Raw genomic sequence first — 20,561 nt, 5'->3', positions numbered from 1 at the left:
AATGTCTGGTGGACGTTGTTGTCCTTGAATGTGTAACTACAGATTCCCCGTTTGCGCCGGAAGCCTCTGCAATTCCACTGCCATACCTCAATTTGTTGCAACGGGGCCATATTGGTGATCCACTCTTTGCTGTAATGATGTTAAGCTGTTCTCCAATGCGGTCAGCTTCTCCATCGCTTGTTGGAACATAGACATTACTTGAGTTTGGAACGCTCTGAATTCCACTGCTAAGGCATCTACCTTAGCCTCTAAGTTTCCTACTCTAACCTCTAGGCTGTCTACCTTGTTCTGAATGCTATCCACTCTTGTAGTGATTGCATTAGGGTCAGCTCTTAATGGAGCGGGCGTAGCCGGCTGCGGTACATCGCCTGCAGAGGCGTCGGCAGCTCGTTTGTTGTGGGAACACTCCGAAGCTCGAGCGCCGAACGCTCGGTCGCTCGTGCGTGCTCTGGACTGAACGCGGTCTCTGTTCTGTGCCGGGACGGTTCGGCTGGTTGTTCGTGACGCTGTGCTTATTACTGTGCTGTGCTCTTATTACTGTGGTGTGCTATGGTGTGCTGTGTGTGCTGTATTAGTAGTGTGCTGTGTTCTTATTACACTATAAACGTTATCCCAGCTTGTCTCCATTATATTCTTACTGAAATTGTTTAACGTTCGTTCATTGATGTTTTGCTTTACGCAACAGCCTTCGGCTTCCATATCAGAGTGTGGTAATGTCAATCTGATGAACATGAACATGGGTAGGTGATAACTTACGGTTGCAGCGCACACGACTGCGGAAGCCTGATGGGTAGGTAAATTTGTAATGAAGAGGTCTATAATGTATTCGTACTCATTGTAAGGTGGGTTGCTGATTCTATTGGATTGCTAAAACCATTTGAAGAGAGTATAGCTGGCAATGGACGTTGAGCTGTTGACTGAATTAAAAGATCAATATTGAAGTCGCCTCCTAAACTGAGCTTAACCTCATAGATGGGTAGCTTCAAAATATTTCCGTTCTTCAACCCGCACTCTTTTGCTGTGAATTGGTATTTAAGCTCGTGTAGTTGATTTACTTTTATTTCTTTGTTGTAGCCGTATTTGCTTTGCTTACTTCCATAATCACAAGTTTAAAATACTCGTAGTACCTAGATGGAATTATCAGAAACGATTGCTGCTAAAACGGTGATGTTTTCCACAGGACATTTCTCGAAACATGATTCAGCCAGCTGCATATGTTTTAACAAGCACATTACAAAATACTACCCTCATAACTGATATAAGTTGCAAGTAAAGGTCATGTTCCCTCGCTTTCGATGTGGAATAGCATCAGTGCTGTCCGAACGGCTTCTCTGGGTATTTTCTTCAAATCGTATAGTTGAGCTGCTTTTTTTCAGTCATAGAAGAAGCTTACTTCTCAGACGGGGTGACGCTGCTTTAGGCGATGTTTTGAGTATTTCACGGTGCCGATTAAAAGGGACAAAGTAAGATGTGATTTTGTTTTACTTAATGCGTAACATTTTCGGCAAATTCAATCAATTTAGAGTTGTATTCCTATTTTGTTGGATATTCTGCAGAATAAACTCTGAAACGAAGGCCTACTGCTCGGCCGCTCTTTGGTGAAAAGCTTAAAAGGTGTGTTTCTGACCCAACCTTGTGCAAAATATAAGGGGCAAATTGGGTTTACCATACAAGACGAACTTTGATGATCCTTTGATGAGCCGTCGATGATCCGTCGAGGGGCTGTGAGGTCGTCCCAATACCATTTTCAATAGATTCCACACTAGAGAGCCGAGCACCAGGCCGAGGCGAAATCTTGTACCCATTAGGAAACTGGTGTGCACCAGTCTGCATCCGCCTTGAAGTCTATAGTTGCTGTGTTCTATCTCTACTGTCTACTAATTTTTAGAGAACTTTAGAAAGGCTTTGTTATGATTAAGCAGTAGAAAGCATGTAGGGAAACCTGCGGCTCTCTCCCAAAATACTGTTGTATTTAAATATAGTTAGAAGAGAAGATGCTTTTTGTAAGAAACAAATATTTTTTTCGTCTTCCTTTTCAGAACGTGATTGATATGACAGCTAGCTGAACTAGCTCCTAATCTCTTGACGCCATCTTCTTGCTATGTGACCATGTACTTGAAGAAGACCCGGACGTCAAGAGTAAACAGTATTTTTACTGATGTCAGGAGGCTTCATTGGGCTACAGCCAACCAAAACAGCCAAGCGCGTAATCTGAGCTTTACTTTTGTTTTGTAATCTCTCATGTAGTTACCACACTTTAATAGTTTACTGCGCCGCTGTGGTTGTAAAAAGTTTTTTAACTCTCCATCGGAGCCGTAAATCTTTTGACTACAAAATTATCAGTGCGCAGATTTACGTGCGTTGCGTGTGCTTACAACAACGCTTTCTTGGTGCGTTGGCTCTTGAAAGAAAACTTAAGGAGTAGTGTTTAATAAAATATTTGTTTCTGCTGACTGGCGGCCTCAAGTTTGAGAAAATGAGCGCTCAGCCTAACCATCGTTTGCAGAGATCAGTCAAATCGTGCTGACCAAGACTGGACGAAGCATGTAATCATTGGTGAACATAATTCAAAGTGAAATCTCACTCAAGACGCCAGCAGAGCTAAGCGACGTGCTGGAAGCTCTGAAAACGCTAAACAGCTCCGGGAAATTCGACGAAGATTTCAACGCGTACTTCTTTCTTGTGGCTATTGCCAAATTTGTAATTGGGGTTCTTTCGTAGCAGCGTCCGTCTGTGTAAAGGGCAGTGTAAAGAAAGGAGAGAAAATTCGACGAGGTTATCGCCAAAATTTTATTGAAACTTTATTATTTTATGTAGTTTTAGTGAAATGAAATCAAGTTGAAATTTATATTGTTACGAAGTGGCAAGCCGAGGAACGAGACGACATGATGACAGATGAAAATATGATTTAATTCCAGCGGGTCTAGCGCGAGCGCGCCGTGCCGAGCCACTGCCCTCTTCTTCGTCTTCGTAATATATACACTTGAAAACATAGCGCAAATTGACAGAGCATGGGAGGGTTTTCCTGAATATGTCGGTACACCAACTGGCCCAACGTTCCGCTCTATATACTATGACATAAGCTTTGTTTTTGTACTGACAGTGAGAAAAAAAGCGTTTATTTAGCTACAACGACCATACTCCGGCACAGCACGGACAACACCGTCGCGAAAAATTTCCAATAATCTTTGATTTCTATGCGCCAATGACTGCGAATTTCTTTTTTTCTCTCATAAATAGGAAAATGTCCCCAGTGATAAAAATACTAAGCTTTTTAACGAAAAGTTTACCTTTACGTTCAGAGGAATATATATATACGGTGGTTATTAGTCTTAAAACAAGGTTTAGTTTAGAAATAAATAAATATTTAAATATTAAATTATTTATTTATTTTATTTATTTATTTATGTATTTATTATTACGCTCTCAGGGCCAATACGGCATATTTATTAAGAACTGTGCGTGCAAGATATATAATCGCAAGACAAGAAACTGCCGTAAACAGATATAACAACAGATAGAACAGATAGGATATTTAAGTTATACAGTGTTGCCTTTGCATTCTCGAATAACTGCTGATAACTGGTTGTCTCGTCCAGGCACGACGGAAAAGCACTCCTATCTTCGAGGTGTAAACAACAAAAATTGAGAATTTACTCTATACAGTCGCATGCCTACCCCATCAACATATTATAGTCTGACCGGTCTGTGCGAAGACATAAATATGTTCATTTCACAACTGCGGCTGATAGAATTATTTATGCAAAATGCATCGACGAAATATTTTGCAATGAGATGAGAATAATGTAACTCAAGGCTAGATTGTATGGTGTTTGTACTCGTGGTTCTGTCTGCACACAACTGCTAGACAGAATTTGATAAACAACTAAAATATTTCTGAACCATTTCCATTGACTGTTTGATGTTTATTTGATCACGAATACAAATTAACGCGGTACTCTAGAGTTACTTATATAGGATTACAGAGTTACAATAAAACTAATTTCATCAATAAGGTCGTGTTAAAAGGTTGTGTCATAAGAACTTTCAAAATCTGCAGCTTAGTACTGGAATGTTAAACCGGTAAAAACAACAAGCATTATTCAGGTGTGGTACTAAGCTCTATAGCCGGCTTTCCAGCTTTGTAAACTAATGAGGTGAACAATTGTTTTATTGGAGAAGCACATTTTGAATTTTCCGGGCCGGGCCTCGGTGTGCGCTGTCCTCGCTATACGGTCCCCCGTGTCAGCGAATTTTTGGCAGTCCACCTGTCCATCCGCTCAGGTGCACCGGTAAACCTTATGTCGCCCTCTGCAAAACTTAGTTTGTCGGTGCTCTGCACCTGTGCTTATCCTCTGCACAGGGGCACCAGCACGGGCACCGAAAGTCTTAAACGTCTTGACGTAAAATTGTAAGACACGGTGTTGCATTGGGCATACGGTTAATCGAACCAGTTAAAATGGGAAGAAAAATAGTGAGAAGAATGGAAGGAAGGCTTGTGGGGCCTCTCCACCTTAGCCGTTAAAAAGCACCAGTGGGGACACGCTGGTACTGTGCTTGAGCCCGACTCTATAGTGGAGGTGAGGGTCTCGGTGGTAGGTCCTCGAGAACCCCTGCCTCGCTCTACACAAATAGAGGGCTCCGTGCTCCTTTTTCTAACACTTTCGCTTTGGGCGGGATCTTACTAGTCGTTGCGAGGTGCACATTGAGTGCGGGTCGGGATTATAAAGCATTCCCGGCCTCTGGATCTGCCCTGCTGGGGCACGGTGCATACCTGCTCGAGTAGTGTCATGCATTGACTGCTCTATGCAAAAACTGCTCGGCAAGGCTTGAACCCGAGAACAGTCCAATGTCAATGCAACCGGCGAGCACTTTCCTGGGTGTTTGTCTCAACTTTTACACCCTTTTGCCCACTTGTGCTCTTTTAGCTCTTTCTCGGGCACTACTGACATTGATGTTTACCTCCTCGTTTTCGTTGAAATCATTCTTTCATATGGCATTCTCTTACGTTTTTCTTATTCTGTTATTTATTTATATATTTATTTCCACTTATTGAGAACTTCCCCAAGGGATTGCATACGGATCAATGCACTCTTTTTTTCTCTAATAAAATCTTTCCTCTTAACTCCAGGTTCGTTTCCCGTATTTCATGCGCCTCCTTTCAGATATACCTTACATGCCTTTTCTACATCTTTCCAGCACCTGATTAGTCAGTGTGTCAATGTATTCTCTCATTCTATAGTGATGCACGTCTTCTCTGTCCACGTTTTCACAGGTTATGTTTCTTGGCGGTTCCATTAGTGCTTTTATTGTAATGCTTTTTTTTTCTCTGCATACACTACACAATGTTTGCGCTATTTTGCTTTTTGATCCATCTTTAATTTTGCACCTCATTTAAGCCTTTCTATTATAAATTTTAAGTCCTATGCTTTTAGTGGTGAACTATGCTTAGCTTTGTCGTTTTAGCACCCCTACTCCTTTGTTGCGGCATAATCTTCTTGCAGGCAACCTTTTGGTTTTTCTTTACCCGTTTCTTTTTTCTTCTCTTCTTGAATAATTATTTTAGTTTATTTGTATTTCTGCCATCTTCCGACTTCTCGTTTTCTTTATTTTTTTTCGGTACGGGTAAAGGGGAAGCGTTGGCCGAGCGGGACTTCTGGTTTTCGTACATCTACCTCAGGAGCGGATCGCCGAAGAAGAGACGAATCAACGGTGAGAAACATTTACGATCCATTAACGTGGCAGAAATGAAAATGACAGATCCCCTATACAGGGCGGAACACAAGTTTTCTTACGATGTACGCCGCCTAGGGATGTCCTTCGATCCCGAGGAGAAAAGCTCGAGAAACCAAAAGATAACGTAACACTGCTCACTGGCATGCACTGGAATGCCGTTTTATGGCCACGTGAAAGTGGGCAGATCCTGGTGACTCATGACGCACTCCATAAAAGCGCCTTGTCGTGGGGCCGCCGACCAGGGAAGGCTTCTGCTTTAGAAAGATATGTGTTTATTGTAGCGATAGCTACATTACGGTAGCATTTCGAGCCTTCAGCGTGGCGGCGCGCCATTCTGTTGCTGCACCGCCACGCCACGCTGTCTCGTGGTTGGTCACGTGGTGCGGAGCAGCTGCCGGCGGCGCGGCGCCGTGGCTGATGATGTGGTTCGTCACGTGGTTGGTCCCGTGACCAAGTTCCACTCGGCCAGCTGTAGCTGTCGCGTCACTCCAGGTTTAAGGAGAGCTAAACCACCGCCAATTTTTTATTAAAGCTCCCCCCAACGTCGGACAGTACCCGTGTTTCTCGTGAAGCTCTAGCGGCGAATCCGTACCAATTGCCAGTGTGTCAGTCATCAGGTGGTCAGCAGGTGGCCGTCAGGTGTTCGACGTGTGACCGCCACGTAGCCTGCTTTTATTTTCCATGCGGCTACCTGGTCGGTAACCACATGGCAATGCAATTAGGCACAACAGCGCACCCGCTGGGACATGGGTCTGCAGCTTCTAATCCTGTTACTGAAAAAGGGTAGTTCGTCCGTTTTTGACTGGTCAATAACAAACGGACAACTATCTTCTTGCTAAATGTAATAATGAGCTTCGCTTGGAGCATGCATCACTTTAGGAAGTCTATGCTGACCTTAAAAAGGGGAAGCACCCATGTATTTAAATGCCAACATATTTGATGGCCTTGAAGAGTGTGAGCTCCTCCATTGAAACCTATTTAAAAAGAACGCAGCAAAAGGGTGCCGTCCAGATGGGAGCTGCAAGCGTGAAAAGTACACCAGCTTTGCACCTGCCCTTATTGTGTGCACAGGTGTACTTTTTTTGATGGGGAATGTGGTGAAATGGTATATAGTGCATCGTCCAGCTAGCGCGGCAATATGTGGACTTGAGTAAAATCTTTCCTCCCCCATACAAGCCTGCGCTCACTAAGATTACTGAGGAGCCTGTATGTATTTCGAAGCATAGATAACTTCTATTAGAACTGCATTATTAGCAGATCTACAAGGAGGTAGCTACAGCGTAAGCGAATGCACTACTCTTACTTTCTGAGATGCTGTAGGGATGTAGAGGGTAGAATGGATTAGAGTTCAAGCTTTTTTTCATTGACTCGATTTTTTCAGGCAATTAATAAAACAATTTTTAAACAGCAGACTAATACAGCTGCAGTAGAGATAATAAAGAGGAAAGATAAATATCTTTCACTCGAAATTATTATTCTAGGCATTTTGAATGTTTCTTTTAAATGATGTGGCTAATTCATTGAATGAACATGCACATGAATGCAGCTGATGCAAAATGTGTTACTGGCTCATCGTTTTTGTGGGGTCATTGCGTGTCGAGTGTGAGTAAATGCTTTTGTGGAAGTCAAGGTTTACGGATTGACACTTTGCATATTGCGACGTCCAGACAGTGAGGCGCACCCTCCGCTGCATTTTTATGCTGCCTGAGCGAGTCAAGCCAAAACACGCTGTCTCTGATATCCTTGTCTGGGCAGCGCACTTCGGGGCCATCATTAGGGAGGACTCCATTTGTGTCCCCGTATTTGCAAAAAGCTCTTTGCCAGCTTAAAAACCTTGTTTTCCCGAAAAACATATGCTATATTGATGAAAACGATATAGGTTGAAAAGTAATGTTGCACTGCGGCTGGCAATTTTTAGGCGCTCCGGAATGAGTGAGGAGTATTTTTACGGTGAGCAGTCGAGCTCGGATGCTTTTTTCTGGCGTAGGAACGACAGGCTGCGCGCACAGGGCCAAATTGATTACTTTATGCCGCTCGTAAATTGAATACGAGGAAATTTCAAGTGATTATTGGCTTACATGTGGCAGTGCAGTAAAGGGGAGATAAATAAATGCTCAACGCGTTTCCTTAGTTTCTGGACTCCAGCTAGAAATACAACTTTTTTAGCATGAATTAAGCGTCTACTAGGTGACACCGCTTCATTTATAAGATATAACAATAAAGTACCTACATATTAGGGTCTATTTGTTCTTCAGTAGAAATAAGCGCGTCCGAAGGCGACGCATGAGGATCTCCAAGGGTGCTGCGTAGATGTACATGCAGGCAAGCTGAAGATAAAACATTTCTGACGTAATCAAGATTTGGATAGTCACTATCTTGTCAGCTTTAAGCTCTGAAACGATCGAGCGCACTGCGCATTCATTCCCTGATGCTTAATTTGAATGAATGCTGTCTAAGGGTGAGTAAATAAAATATTCACAGACAGTCTTTTCAAAGAGATTGGATGTAAGCATGGAATTTAGAGCACGAAAGGCACACCGTATTCAAAAAGCGGTAATTGATGCCGATACCTTTACACTAGTCTTGGGGAGCGTCCCTCGTCAGCCACTTTGCTTAGCTTGTCTTCACGAGTGGCAGCGCTACCGGCTTTCTTTGGCACATTTACTGCATAACGACCAACGCGAGCAGCGCGAGCCACGCTTGCGCTTGATTCCAACGAAGGGTCGAAGACTAGTCGGCAGCGCTTGGTAGAGTCTGAGGGAAAGTCGCCGCCATAATACACCGCTGTCTTCAAGCCAACACTCTGCCACAAGTGTTAAACAAGGAAAATGCTAAATAATTCTAAATATGATGCCCAGAAAACTTTGCTGTGTTAGTTAAAATTAAACAACGTCCATATGCTACATTATTCCACGAAGGAGAAATGGGGGTGTGGAATTGTGCAGGTATCGGCAGCAAAACGCCGTGCAATATATAGCACGCAGACAAATTATGAACGTCCATTTCAGTAAATAATTATCCAAAAATTCGAAAAGCAATTATGCTTCCAGAGGTTTTACCTCTCGTTTACTATGTCTCTGATTCACACGTTCCGCTTTAAGCGCTGAGCGCATAGATATTACGATAAAATTTGGATATCCTTCCAAGCAGTTCTGAGGCAGCAGTTGAAACAAATCCTTCAAAAAAATATCAGAACAGTTTATTAGGTTTGAGATGTACTAATTCAATGCTCTCCTGCTGAGCGTTTAACCAGAAGAAGTAAGAGCCAAGTTTGTTGCTATTTATTACATATCCCAGATGACACGGCGAAGGCAAATCGAAGAGATATATTTCTGCAGTTTTTGAAGGCCCGAGCCTAAATAGCGAGAGCGCGACCATCTGCCTAAAAAGGTACGTCTACTTCGGAAGTGAAAGCCTCACATCTTCCCACACATGCCCAAATTCATTTACAAGTTGCGCGACACGAAGCTTTTATCTCTAGAGATTGTGCGGAAATCCTATGTACAAAGACACCGAAAAGAAAGACTGCCGGCGAGTTGGTTGATCTCTCGCCTTTACCGCGTGGTCCACGTCTCCTCACATCTTCTCGAAACGGAATTAAAGGTCGTTGCCAGGCGCTGTAGCTTTGATCACCTGCCATGTGGTTAGCTTTTACCAAGAATAGTTCCTTCTGCCTCAAGTCTTAAGAAAGAGGAATATTCTTCAGGATGCCGGGAACAGCAGATACTTCTGCAGTGGTATTGCCTCGCATAAGAACTCTACTGAAGCAGGGGGCAATGAAATCTTGTTAGCGCTAATGATGTTACTGAACCAGTCAACTGCAAAGACAACCCTTCAGGCCAGGAGAAAAGCTCTTGAAAAATGCCAGCATTTCAGATTTTTTAGGACGTCAGCATGAAGCAGATACTGACAGCAGTCCAGAAAGAATTTCCTAAATGGATTTTATACTTTCCATTAGCGTTGGTTGATAGACGAGCATTTTTGAATGAAAGAGATCAGAGCGCAAGGCGAGTGACTTTATATGTGGCAAAAGGAGGTTTGGAATCTAAGCAGGTAATAATTGAGTGAGAAGTGAGAAAAAGCGCGAATTTGTGCACATGAAAGATACGTACATGGCACACGCATAAAAGGGCTTCCACATATATTCGCCGGAACAAATTTAATATTTTTCACAAAAGGAAGAGAATAGGCTGAGTCAGATGTGCTGGAAGTACTTTGTTTAGAGCCCCAGATCCGCTTTGCCTGTTTTCGTTTAAAGCTATAGCCTTCTTTGTCGCATTATAAGGCCACACTCTCTCAGTGAATACATCTCCTGATATGCCACTTAACCTTTGCACTAAAAGAGAAATCATTTAATGCGTTTGACTTTCATAGTGAACCAACGTTACACTATATCTGAGTGGTAACCGTTCCATAAAACTGAGGCGTAGTAACACACCTGAAAATAATTGCTTTTCTTCAGCAATTATTACGTGGCGCATCGCTTACACATTGAATTACTGTGCCAGAATTGGTATGAGGACTCCGTGTATCTATAAATTTAAAGTAGAGAATAACCAATCGCACATATGTGAAAATTAACTCAATATCTCTAAGTGAGCAACTTCCACCCGCAAAAAATGCGTTCGAAAACCGTAACAGAAATGAAAAATGAATTGCTAGCACCCATAATTCGAATTTGTCTTAATAATACCAATCGACGTTAAATTTTTGAGGCTCCCTGAAGCCATCAAGGATGATGGTTATGGCGCAAAATATTTTCGATCCTTTTTAAGGAAGCAAATTAGGTAACGCATCCTGGTCGGAATGCGTGAATTAGTGAATATTGACATTAGCTTTGCCATCTCTGAAAAAAATATAGCTTTATATTAAGTAGGACAACCTCGAAACCAAGTTAATAATGAATGTATGTTTTGAAAGGTTAGTGTTTTGTTAGTTCTTGCTACTATGACTGTATGAGGGCACTAGTAGTCCAGCTTGTTCCCAAGCAGCACAGGTAATTGTCCCAACATTGGAACCGCATTGGCAAAGGCCGGCCCTACAAAAAACCAGGATGGAACCATCCTGTTGGAATATTGGGCTGATTACCTATGCTGCTTGGGTTCATGGTTGTATACACGACTACAGTGGATACCTTTACCATACTTAACGCCAGTAAAAATACTAGCGCTCTGGGTCTAGCTGCAGCCTTGTCGATAGAATCAAAGCTGTGATAAATGATTGTAGTTTTACGCAGAAAAAAACGTACTATACACATCCAGTGTGCCCTTGGATGACAGCAGCTGTGCTAAATATGATAAAAACGCGCGACCACTGGCACACCAAAATGAAACAAAACAGAGGGAACGCATATTATAGTGCTCAGTATAAGATTCATAGAAATAAAGCTGTTGCTATTATGCGTGTACAGAAGAAGCTATATTTTAGTAACCAAATAAACGCATGCGCCGGCAATTCTAAGAAACTCTGGGCTACAGTGAACTCGATAATTCAGCCTACTCCATCAAACCGAATACTTCCTGACCTGGCCCTTTCCCCAGATAAACACCTGCTATCAGATCAGTTTAACGATCATTTCTGCTCAGTGGGTGCTGATTTACGTTTAAGTATGGGTCTCACAGACGAACCTTCTTTGCCTGAGTATCTTGAAAAGACCTTCGGTTTTATAGAAATAAGCAGTGACGAAGTAATGAGTGCACCTAATTCAATGGATGCTACTAAGGCCGCGGGTCTCGATGGTATTCCGGTTTCCATAATTAAAAACAACAGTGGCGTCCTAGCTGCCACCTTAGCATCTTTATTTAATAAAGCGTTTCTGTCCGGCATCTATCCTGATATTTTGAAGCTCGCCAAGGTAGTCCGTATCTACAAAAGTGGGAATCCTAATGAACTCGGAAACTATAGGCCGATCTCAATCCTTAGCTGTATCAACACTCTGTTTGAAAAACTATTGGCTAAAAGAATTACGCAATTCCTGACTAAAAATGCAATTCTGTCAACGTCCCAACATGGTTTTCAGAAATTTAGATCGACCACAACGGCTGTGCTTTCTATAACTGACTCAATCAATGAAGCACTCAATAATAACAATAATTCTGTTGGTGTATTCCTGGATATTAAGAAGGCATTCGACACTGTGGATCTCGATATTTTATGCAAAAAACTAGAACGATATGGGTTCAGAGGTGTATCACTCGATTTCTTTAGAAGCTATTTAACTGGGCGACGGCAGTGTGTTATTATGGACGAACGCGCGTCAAGTTCGCGTTCTATTTCCGTAGGTGTTCCGCAGGGCTCAGTACTGGGGCCTATACTTTTTACACTTTACATAAACAACTTACCCGATTGCCTAATGAATACCCGTGCCATTATGTACGCCGACGACACATCATTGTTGGTGACCGCTAATTCCGTTGAAACAGCCAAGCATTCTTTAAACTCAGAACTTCAGAGAGTCAATAAATGGTTTTTAACAAATAGACTCACTTTGAACATAGGCAAGACTAAATATATTATATTTGCATCCCCTTATAAAAAATACCAGAATACCTGCTCCGCAATAGCGATAGGAGATAAACAAATTGAAGAAGTTAAGACTATTCAGTACTTGGGTGTAACCTTAGACACTGCATTAAACTGGAAACCGCATATCGAAAAATTGCGTAGCAAACTATCTTATGCATGTTTCGTTCTGGCCAAAGCTCGGCGACATTTCGAAATACACACACTAAAAACAATATACTTTAGCTTCTTTCAGTCCCAATTAACTTACTGTATAGAATCATGGTGGTTCACTTACATCACTTACATTGAACCTGTTTTACGCCTGCAGAAGCGGGCACTGAGAATAATGACTTGCACAACACCATATACGCCTTCTCGCCCTTTGTTTTTTAGACTCCAAATAATGCCGGCATTGCAGCTTCGAGATTTTCGCGTTGCACTACTCGTACTAAGAGTCCTCTCCGGCACCTCCCCCTTTCCTTTGAACACATTCCATTAAGCCCCAACTAACAGCCGTTCAGCAGCACAGGGAAGATTTCTGGTTCCTACATCTCGCAATGACTATGGCCAGCGCCGCTTCGAGTATCAAGGGGTAAAAACTTGGAATAAAATCCCCTGTGCAGTCTTTGCAACGTCCAATCCTCATATTTCACTAAAGACCTTTTTTCTGTCACAAATAATTACCTGATTTACAATGCAAATCGCTTAGTGATTGTCTCTTATTATTCTCTGTAGTGTCTATGTTGGGTTTGCCATTCATATGTCATTGAATAATCACTTCTAAGGCAACTGCGTTTATTTTGTATAAAAAATGCTGTTCCTGTCTTCATATGTTTTTCTGTCATGAGCCCTCTTGTATTTCTGTAATTTGAACCATCTTGCTTGTACGCTTTGCATTTTTCCACCATTCTTATGTGTATTATTTTGGCATGCAGCAGAAATCATTTGTCCTCACTAATCTCTTTGCGTTTATTGCATGGATCCATAACTAGCCTTTGGCTAAGGATCCAGACAGTGATGTTATGTACTGTACTGAAGAAATGATAATAAAAAGAATTGAATTGAATTGAAAGATCTCTTTCCGAGAGTACACGTACGTTCGAGGTCGAACTCTGCAGTCTTTTGTGTATGTGAATGTTCCACTACCAGGTTCACCAGTCAAAGCTGGTCTTAATGATATGAGTTTGACAGCGCCGCTTCCCAGTTCGCTGTTGTAGGGTTATTTATTTTTGCAATATCTGGACTGTTCTGGCATGCCAAAACAATGTGATACAGGTCAGCCACTTCACCGCAGAACACGAAATGTATGTTGGAAACTTATAGGAATTTGACTAGATTTATATAAGGATTTCACTTCAATTTCCTTACCATGACCCCTTGCTCCCTCTTTAGGTATTTGACTGCTTCGACATATGCTTTCCTTCTGGGTCTGAAATGTTGAAGTAATTCTTTATAGCTTAATAAGGGATCTGAATAATGATGTTCCTGCGAAGGATAAGGAACCCGGGGTAATAGCGCGCTGGCAGCGTCTTTATTTCCAACATCCACATCGTGTTCGTGGGTCCGTATCATTTTGTGCTTAGAGTCTTTGTCTTCTCTACGTTGGAGTATTCTGTCAAATTTTGCAATCCTTCCTCTTGCATAGTTCCGGCATGCAGTCGGGAGTCCGTAATTACTCACGAGAGCTTCGGGTGCTTCCGCTTCCTCCTATACCTGGACGATTCCCTGGCTTCGAATGGACGCCCTATTAAATGAGTTCTTTTCCGCATTCGTGCATGCATTGATTGTTATTCCGCTGACCGGTTCCGGCGCGTCCACGTCAATTGTCTCTTCCAACCCGTGCCATGTTCTCCTGACGGCCTTCAACCTATTCTTTCTTCTTATCTTATGAAATTCCGTGCACATGCTTCTCGGCATGGGCAGCACCTTGGTCTGGCTTCTACGTTGTTCTTCAAAGCCCTCTGTGGACCAAATGCTTCATGTCTCTGCTAATGACCCCGTGAGGGGACTTCAAGTTCTTGGGACATTACACTGAAGGAAAGTGTCATTCTAGTCGTCCACTTTTCGAATGATTTGATGAATTCCGCTGTTTTTTTCTGTCGCTGTAACTAATGTTTGTTCCTTGCATAGATTATGTTTACTACGTAGCACATTTACTTTCTGACAAGAAGTCCCACTACAGCTTTCCGCTTCAGGACCTGTTTTTGTAATACATAGCGTGATTCATTGGTTTTTAGCTGATTATAAACATGAGCGTAATGAGATCCTCTTGAAACCTCTGCGGTTCCTAAATGCCTGATGTTCTATTGACATACGTTCACGGTTTTATCTAACACAAACCTATCGTTTCTTCCCGGCGTTTTTGCTTTCAGACGTAGCTGGATAATATCTAAAAGTTCAATGGCGCAGTGTACAGCAACATCACTGTAATAATTACAGGGCCTAACTCATCACGTAATCAGAGCTATGGCTAGTGGCCTGTATTTTTCATTGAGAAGTTTTCTTGCCGAATGCCTCCAATCGGTGAGTGTTCAAGGTTGCCAAGATCACAGAGCGTGTATTAGAGTGATAATTATTCAATCTCGCAGGCTTTATTCATAGCTCCACAGAAAGTATCTATACAAAAAAAAAAACAGAAATTGGTGCTCCTTATTTTGTTCTGCATTTATTACATTAGGAGGTTGCGTTCGTGTTAAAGATAAAAATATTGCTGTTTTTTTTAGTTTTTAAATGAGGTAGACTTAAAAATATTGTCTAGTCTAGATGGCTGTGTATATCTCTACACAAGTCTAACTCAAGCGATGTGTTCTGTCTTTTTCGAAATCTTAGCATTTCTTAACTGATGAAACGCGTACGAAGGCACTTAGATTATATGAATTGTGTAACGGGCTCCTTCCCAGTGTTCGTTTCAACTTTAAGGCGCAAGTGGGGCAAGTTTGGGAGTATTAGTCTCAAAAGAATGCTACTCTGTCCCGCATGTCTTTTCGAAATCCTCCCACAAGCAGCAATCGGCAAAATAAATAAACTTCGAGCAACGATTTCTTAATAAATTAGAAAAATCAAACCTATTATTCTGTTTCGAAAATACTGCAAAACGATGTCTCAGATGACCGGTATTGATGTGAGCACGCAGCGTTGTTTGCAATGCATGCAGAAATCGTCTCTGCCCAGACTATGAACTTCTTGTTCCACTGAAGCGTAGGAAAACAAACAGTGGTGCACTGCTGTGCACCAGTACCTTTTTTCCTTAAACGGTAGAGAAATGCACTTCCTATTTCACAAAACAACGTTAGCAACAGTGCTGAATACTGGGGTAGTAGTAAAGGTGGTATATTACAATAGAGCGTTCGCAAAGCTTCCTGTACGGTTAAACTGTGCATAAATTTTATTATTCGCGCTTCCATTGTCTACACGATTTCAGTTTTATGGCAACCGTAAGCTTAAATACCGCTTTCATATTAAGGGCAAATTGGATACGGGTAGCCATGCTCGCTGTAATTCAAGGAACACCCTGTGAGTTCATTGGGAATGTTCTTTGATTTTTTCTTGTTGAAAAGAAAGAACAACCGAAGAGTTAAGAAAACTGAGCAGACGTTGAAATTTCTCCCACCATAACAGTTCTTTTGCGGAACAGCGACTTTATAACACCGCGCATTATCCATATGGCAGGGAATAGCTCAAAACAAATACTTTAGCTATCGGTTGCAAGACAAGCGATTGGCTCTAGTCAAACATGTCGACTTTCTCCCCCTTCTCGGCGGCGTCGGCAACCTTGTTCAGCAACTGGGCGATTTTTCTTATGTGTTCGGTGGTGAAGTCTTTCGGACCGATGGCGGAGTCATCAGCAGAGTAGAAAGCCGGCTGGGGTTGCGCTGACTGTTGAAGCCACCTCCCAAGTTGTTCTAGAATCCATCCCACAGGCTGCTTCCAGTACTCTTCCGTCGATCCATCTGCGATTTCCATCGCTGAGTGTGAGAAGCCTTTGCTATTTATTGCTGACAACGGACTGCTGAGCAGCTGTACACGTATTGCTTTCGATGCTCCAAACTTACAAGCAAACTTACAAGTACAAGCAACACATCTACTTACTGCAAATTATTTCGCTTGAAACATGAAAAACCAGTCAACCTTGTTCTTTAATATGTGAATTTGAAGAATGAATCTGTAACAAACTTCTAGACAAATAATTTTTTTTTATTTTCTTGCAATCTAGCACTTGAAAGTTTTTTGCTAGAAACAACAGACATGTGAAAAGACATTAATCAACATTTTCTCCACAACAGGGAAAGCAACTGGCGCTCATAACGTCTGCTTCAACATAGCTCACGAGTTCACATGCCTAAAAGTTCAAAATTTTAACCGCTGAGTCAATAAATATCTGATGAGCTGGTAGGTCGAATATTTTCACTTTCCACTGAAAGTTAATTTGCAAATTATGGGTTACTATTGGCAACAGTCCCGCCTCCTACAGATTGTTTAGTTTAGAAAAAGCATACAACATAAAGCAAATACAAAGTTTCTTTCCATCACAATGGATTGAAAACGTTGAGGTCGAGCCGCTCGATGCCAGTTTTCTCATTGCTGTTATCTCTAATTCAAACAAATGGTTTTGCCGGCCACAATATAGCGGCCGCTTGCGCCGCAAAAAAATTACTCCAACTGTACTGAGCAGCAAGCTGTGAATAGCAATTTTTTTCCGCAGATGGCAACCTCTTACAGCAATAAAATTGGCATGAACGCGTTTTTTCTCTTAAGAAAAAGCGTTTAGTAATTTTATTTCATGCTTACCATGCCCATCGTTTGCCCTTGGATACCTGCGAAAGAAAGAAGTTAAAAAATTGTGCCGCAAATTATTCTTTTTCACACCTAAAAGGCAAGGCGGGGGAAAATGTTTGCTAGAATTCTTTTTGTTACTCACAATGAGCTTCCATCTGAAACAGCAAAAAATGTCTGAGCGTTACTATCACTCATTTATTCCAAAATATAGTCTAGCACACTTATGCTCTACACTTACAGGCATCAGTCACTGCCACGGCAGCAACCAAGAGAAACACCAGGACCTTCATGCTGTGTGGTCTTCGTGTGCAAGGCAGAAAGAAAACGGTTGATCAAGCCGCAACTAAGAAAAAAGATGCCTAGATGCCTCCAGATGTTGACGACAGTATTTTTCAAGATCAACACTCCCTTCTATTATTGGGAACACATCACTATCCTAGTTCACTTCGCAAGAATATTGACTAGGCTTCTAAGTGAACCCTCAAACACCACAAAATTGGGAACTGAGGTAGTTTAGATGCTTCCTTCACTATTTTACGAAAGCTTTTCTGAGCTTCAGTTGTCTCTTATACCCTTGCACGTGGTAATACTTCGTAGGTGCAACCACTATGGGCTGCACTACCCTTCTTGCAGGAATTTCCACTTTTGTGGATAGAACTAGAGTATATAAAACAACTGAATAAGAGTAATCTCAAAATGCTACATTTTTTTTTTCAGGCAGACGCGATAAACCTAGGCGCTAGGTGCTTAAAGCCCCAACTTCTGGGCTCAGTGTTGAAAAAACGTTTAAGGGACACGGGCTTGCGAAAAATATTTTTTTTCACTGTTGCTTCGATAGCCAGTCAACTCGTTCCTGTTGATGAATCACGCGTGTTCCGCACGCTTGTGTGCTTTTTCTTTCACCTGGGGTGCTTCACCTCGCCGCTGTAATTTTTTCCTGCTAACTTTCTTCCTCTGTAACTTTGTACAAGGCAGTACATGAAACACATTGGTAGGGGGCGTTTGTTCGTCATGCTCAAAAGCCTTTCCGTTTGTAAATTTTGTTTCTGTAGGAAAGTCTGCATTCACCACAAAACTGAAATAAATGTCGTGAGCAGAGAAACATCGCGCACTGAAGAAATAAAATTGGCAGCTAATACATCGAACACTTAACCTTTAACACCGTGTGCCGCTTTAAATATAAAATGAGGCATAGGCATAGCACAGACTGAGCTCGCAATTTACTGCTCAGGCTGATGTGGCTGCCGGACAGCTTGAACTTTAGGCCGTATCACATATTCGAAACTACGGTAACTTCTCTTAACGGGCATGAGCCAGAAACTTAGTGCAAAGGAGCAGCAGGATCAGCACCTTCTACTGTGAATACGTACCTATTGCCGAAGTCAGCGAACCAGGTGTGTGCCGCAGTAGGCGCAAGAACGCGTTTATATGCGTTTTCTACCAGTCCTTTCTGTCGATCTTACATTTGTGTGTGTCACAAAACCGCACAGCACATGCCTGCGAAGCCAGTATGATTACCGTGTATTTTATCAGTATGATGTACGTGTCAACTCATAGCTTTCCTTATCCCCGACTGTCGTTTTTCTCATGGGATACCACGCAGATGTTAAACACAGGACCCCAATGATCAACAATGGCAGCAGATGTCTACACTCAGTTTGTTTGTCTACACTCCGTTGTAGTCAGGTTTTGGAAGTCTGTCATTCTGAAAATATAACATGGGGTAGAGGCTTTCACTCGTAAACTCGCAACTTCTCGTCAATCATCGGCGTATTCAACGCCGGTTTCGTACCTCAATCTTTGGCGTGTGCACCGACGAGTTCGACTCGCCTTGCAGAGTTACAGTCATGATAGTAGATAAAAGCTCACTTTGCAGAGTAAAAAGAATGCGCGATAAGTAAAGTATTAAACTGAGCTTGAAATAGTGTGAGTAAAGCACTTTAAATCGTATGCTGTGGTAGCAGCATTATTCTGCCGTCCTCGCGAACAAAACTGCAAGGAACACCACAATGCATATTAGCTTTATGGCTGACGAGGATGTGAACTGACCAGTTTTAGGATACTGCACACCATTGCGTCTAGGCTGTTTAACTAATATAATTGCCTCATACATCTATCACTGTAAGTTTCCCGATATCAAAAGCTCCTGGACTATGCGCTAGATTTTAGTCTACTTCGTCAGGATGCATATCAGCTTGAAAATAATCAGCTTCGTACGGCAATACAAATTCTTTACCTACATTGTACGCAGCCTTCTGCACAAAATGCTGGAAGTAGGCCATTGTAATTTTTATTGCAGAGTATCGTCGCTCGAGCACCTGAGGTTCAATTCCACGTTTCTTTTGAAATAATTAACGTTGAGTGTGATTACTATACACAGGCATGCCATTAAATTTATCCTCCTTTTCTGTAAAAGCAAGCAACCTTGTAAGGATATGAAGACATTGCGAAAATTGTACTCGCAGATGAATAAGAAATAAAACGCATTCAACGGCAAACATAAAAATACAGCCTTAACGTCACTGCTCGATGCAAAAGTTGCAGTACGTGCTACTCGTTTATTGTGTACAAGAAGGAGAATTTACTTATTTATGAACCATGCAGCAAACTAGGCAACAAGTAACATTTTTAAGCTGCCAAACACATTCTGTTCGGGAAAATTTATTAATTTGCTTGAGCATCGAAAACTTTATTCACTAACACTCAGACTGGCGTATGCAGTTGAGGCGCATGTCACAGGCCGCATTACAAGATATTCTCAATCATCTTTCGTGATTAAACGAGCTTACGAAAAAAAAGGCACTTTGGGGGCAAAGTAGAGGCAATTTTTTTTAGCCTGGTTGCAGAAAAAGGGTTAACTTTTTCGACGAAGCCATTGAACTGCGTTCAACGGACCTATTCCTCTCGCTTTTTTCGACCGCAGTACCTAATAGCATAAATGTATGCGAAGTCAGAAGGCCACTGCACTTCGTGCAAGGCGTTCGCGAATATGTCTTCCCTGCGTTAAAATTTAGGATCGATTTTCTAGGATAAATTATGTTTAACGACAATCGAAGATCCGTAGTTCCAACTTTGAGAGCCACAATACACCTGACAAAAATCTAAGCAAGCTCTCGGAGGGTAATTTAAAGTCTGATATATAATGAATTTAAGAAAACATTATTTTAGTACAATTGGCGATAATCAACATGCTCGGGCGAAGGTTTCGCTGTCGGGCTGCTTTTTGCAATAAAAGTTGTATCAGGAACATTCACCATGAGAAGCACGCAGAGAAGACTCTCGATCACCTCCTGGACAACGGACTGGTACCCAAACTATGATGTTTGTGTACAAAGCAGTATGGTCGACTCCAAAATGTGCCACTTGCGATTTCGCCTCGTCTCGCTAGGCCGGAGATCGTTTGAACTTGTGAAGAGCACTGCCGGATGGGATAGAACTTCTGCGATACCTTCTGCACTCTGAAAAGTTGACATTAAACCAGTCAAGTTTGTCGGAGCGTGTTTGTGCTGATGTCATCCTAATCTCTCTGTTAATTTGGTGAGCAC

The 20,561-nt window shown here is 42.0% G+C and overlaps 1 protein-coding gene across 3 annotated transcripts; it reads right to left on the bottom strand.

Annotated features, from left to right (window-relative positions):
• Nucleotides 1–15,602: 15,602 nt before the first annotated feature.
• Nucleotides 15,603–18,513, bottom strand: LOC144124780 (uncharacterized). Of its 3 annotated transcripts, XM_077657654.1 has the most exons (5): nucleotides 18,387–18,513; nucleotides 17,255–17,316; nucleotides 17,159–17,171; nucleotides 17,029–17,054; nucleotides 15,603–16,190 (listed from the first exon to the last, which is right to left on the bottom strand). In XM_077657654.1, the coding sequence occupies exons 2-5, from the start codon at nucleotides 17,304–17,306 to the stop codon at nucleotides 15,964–15,966; spliced, it is 318 nt and encodes a 105-aa protein (XP_077513780.1). In that variant the 5' UTR covers nucleotides 17,307–17,316; nucleotides 18,387–18,513; the 3' UTR covers nucleotides 15,603–15,963. The 3 variants fall into 3 exon arrangements, with proteins under 3 accessions (XP_077513780.1, XP_077513781.1, XP_077513782.1); XM_077657655.1 differs by lacking the exon at nucleotides 18,387–18,513 and having other exon boundaries at nucleotides 17,255–17,321; XM_077657656.1 differs by lacking the exon at nucleotides 18,387–18,513 and having other exon boundaries at nucleotides 17,159–17,190; nucleotides 17,255–17,275.
• Nucleotides 18,514–20,561: the final 2,048 nt, after the last annotated feature.

Source organism: Amblyomma americanum, chromosome 3 (genome assembly GCF_052857255.1).
Source record: "Amblyomma americanum isolate KBUSLIRL-KWMA chromosome 3, ASM5285725v1, whole genome shotgun sequence".
Taxonomy (NCBI): domain Eukaryota; kingdom Metazoa; phylum Arthropoda; class Arachnida; order Ixodida; family Ixodidae; genus Amblyomma; species Amblyomma americanum.
Note: the sequence above shows the minus strand (reverse complement) of the source record. Positions and strands in the feature narration are given on the sequence as shown.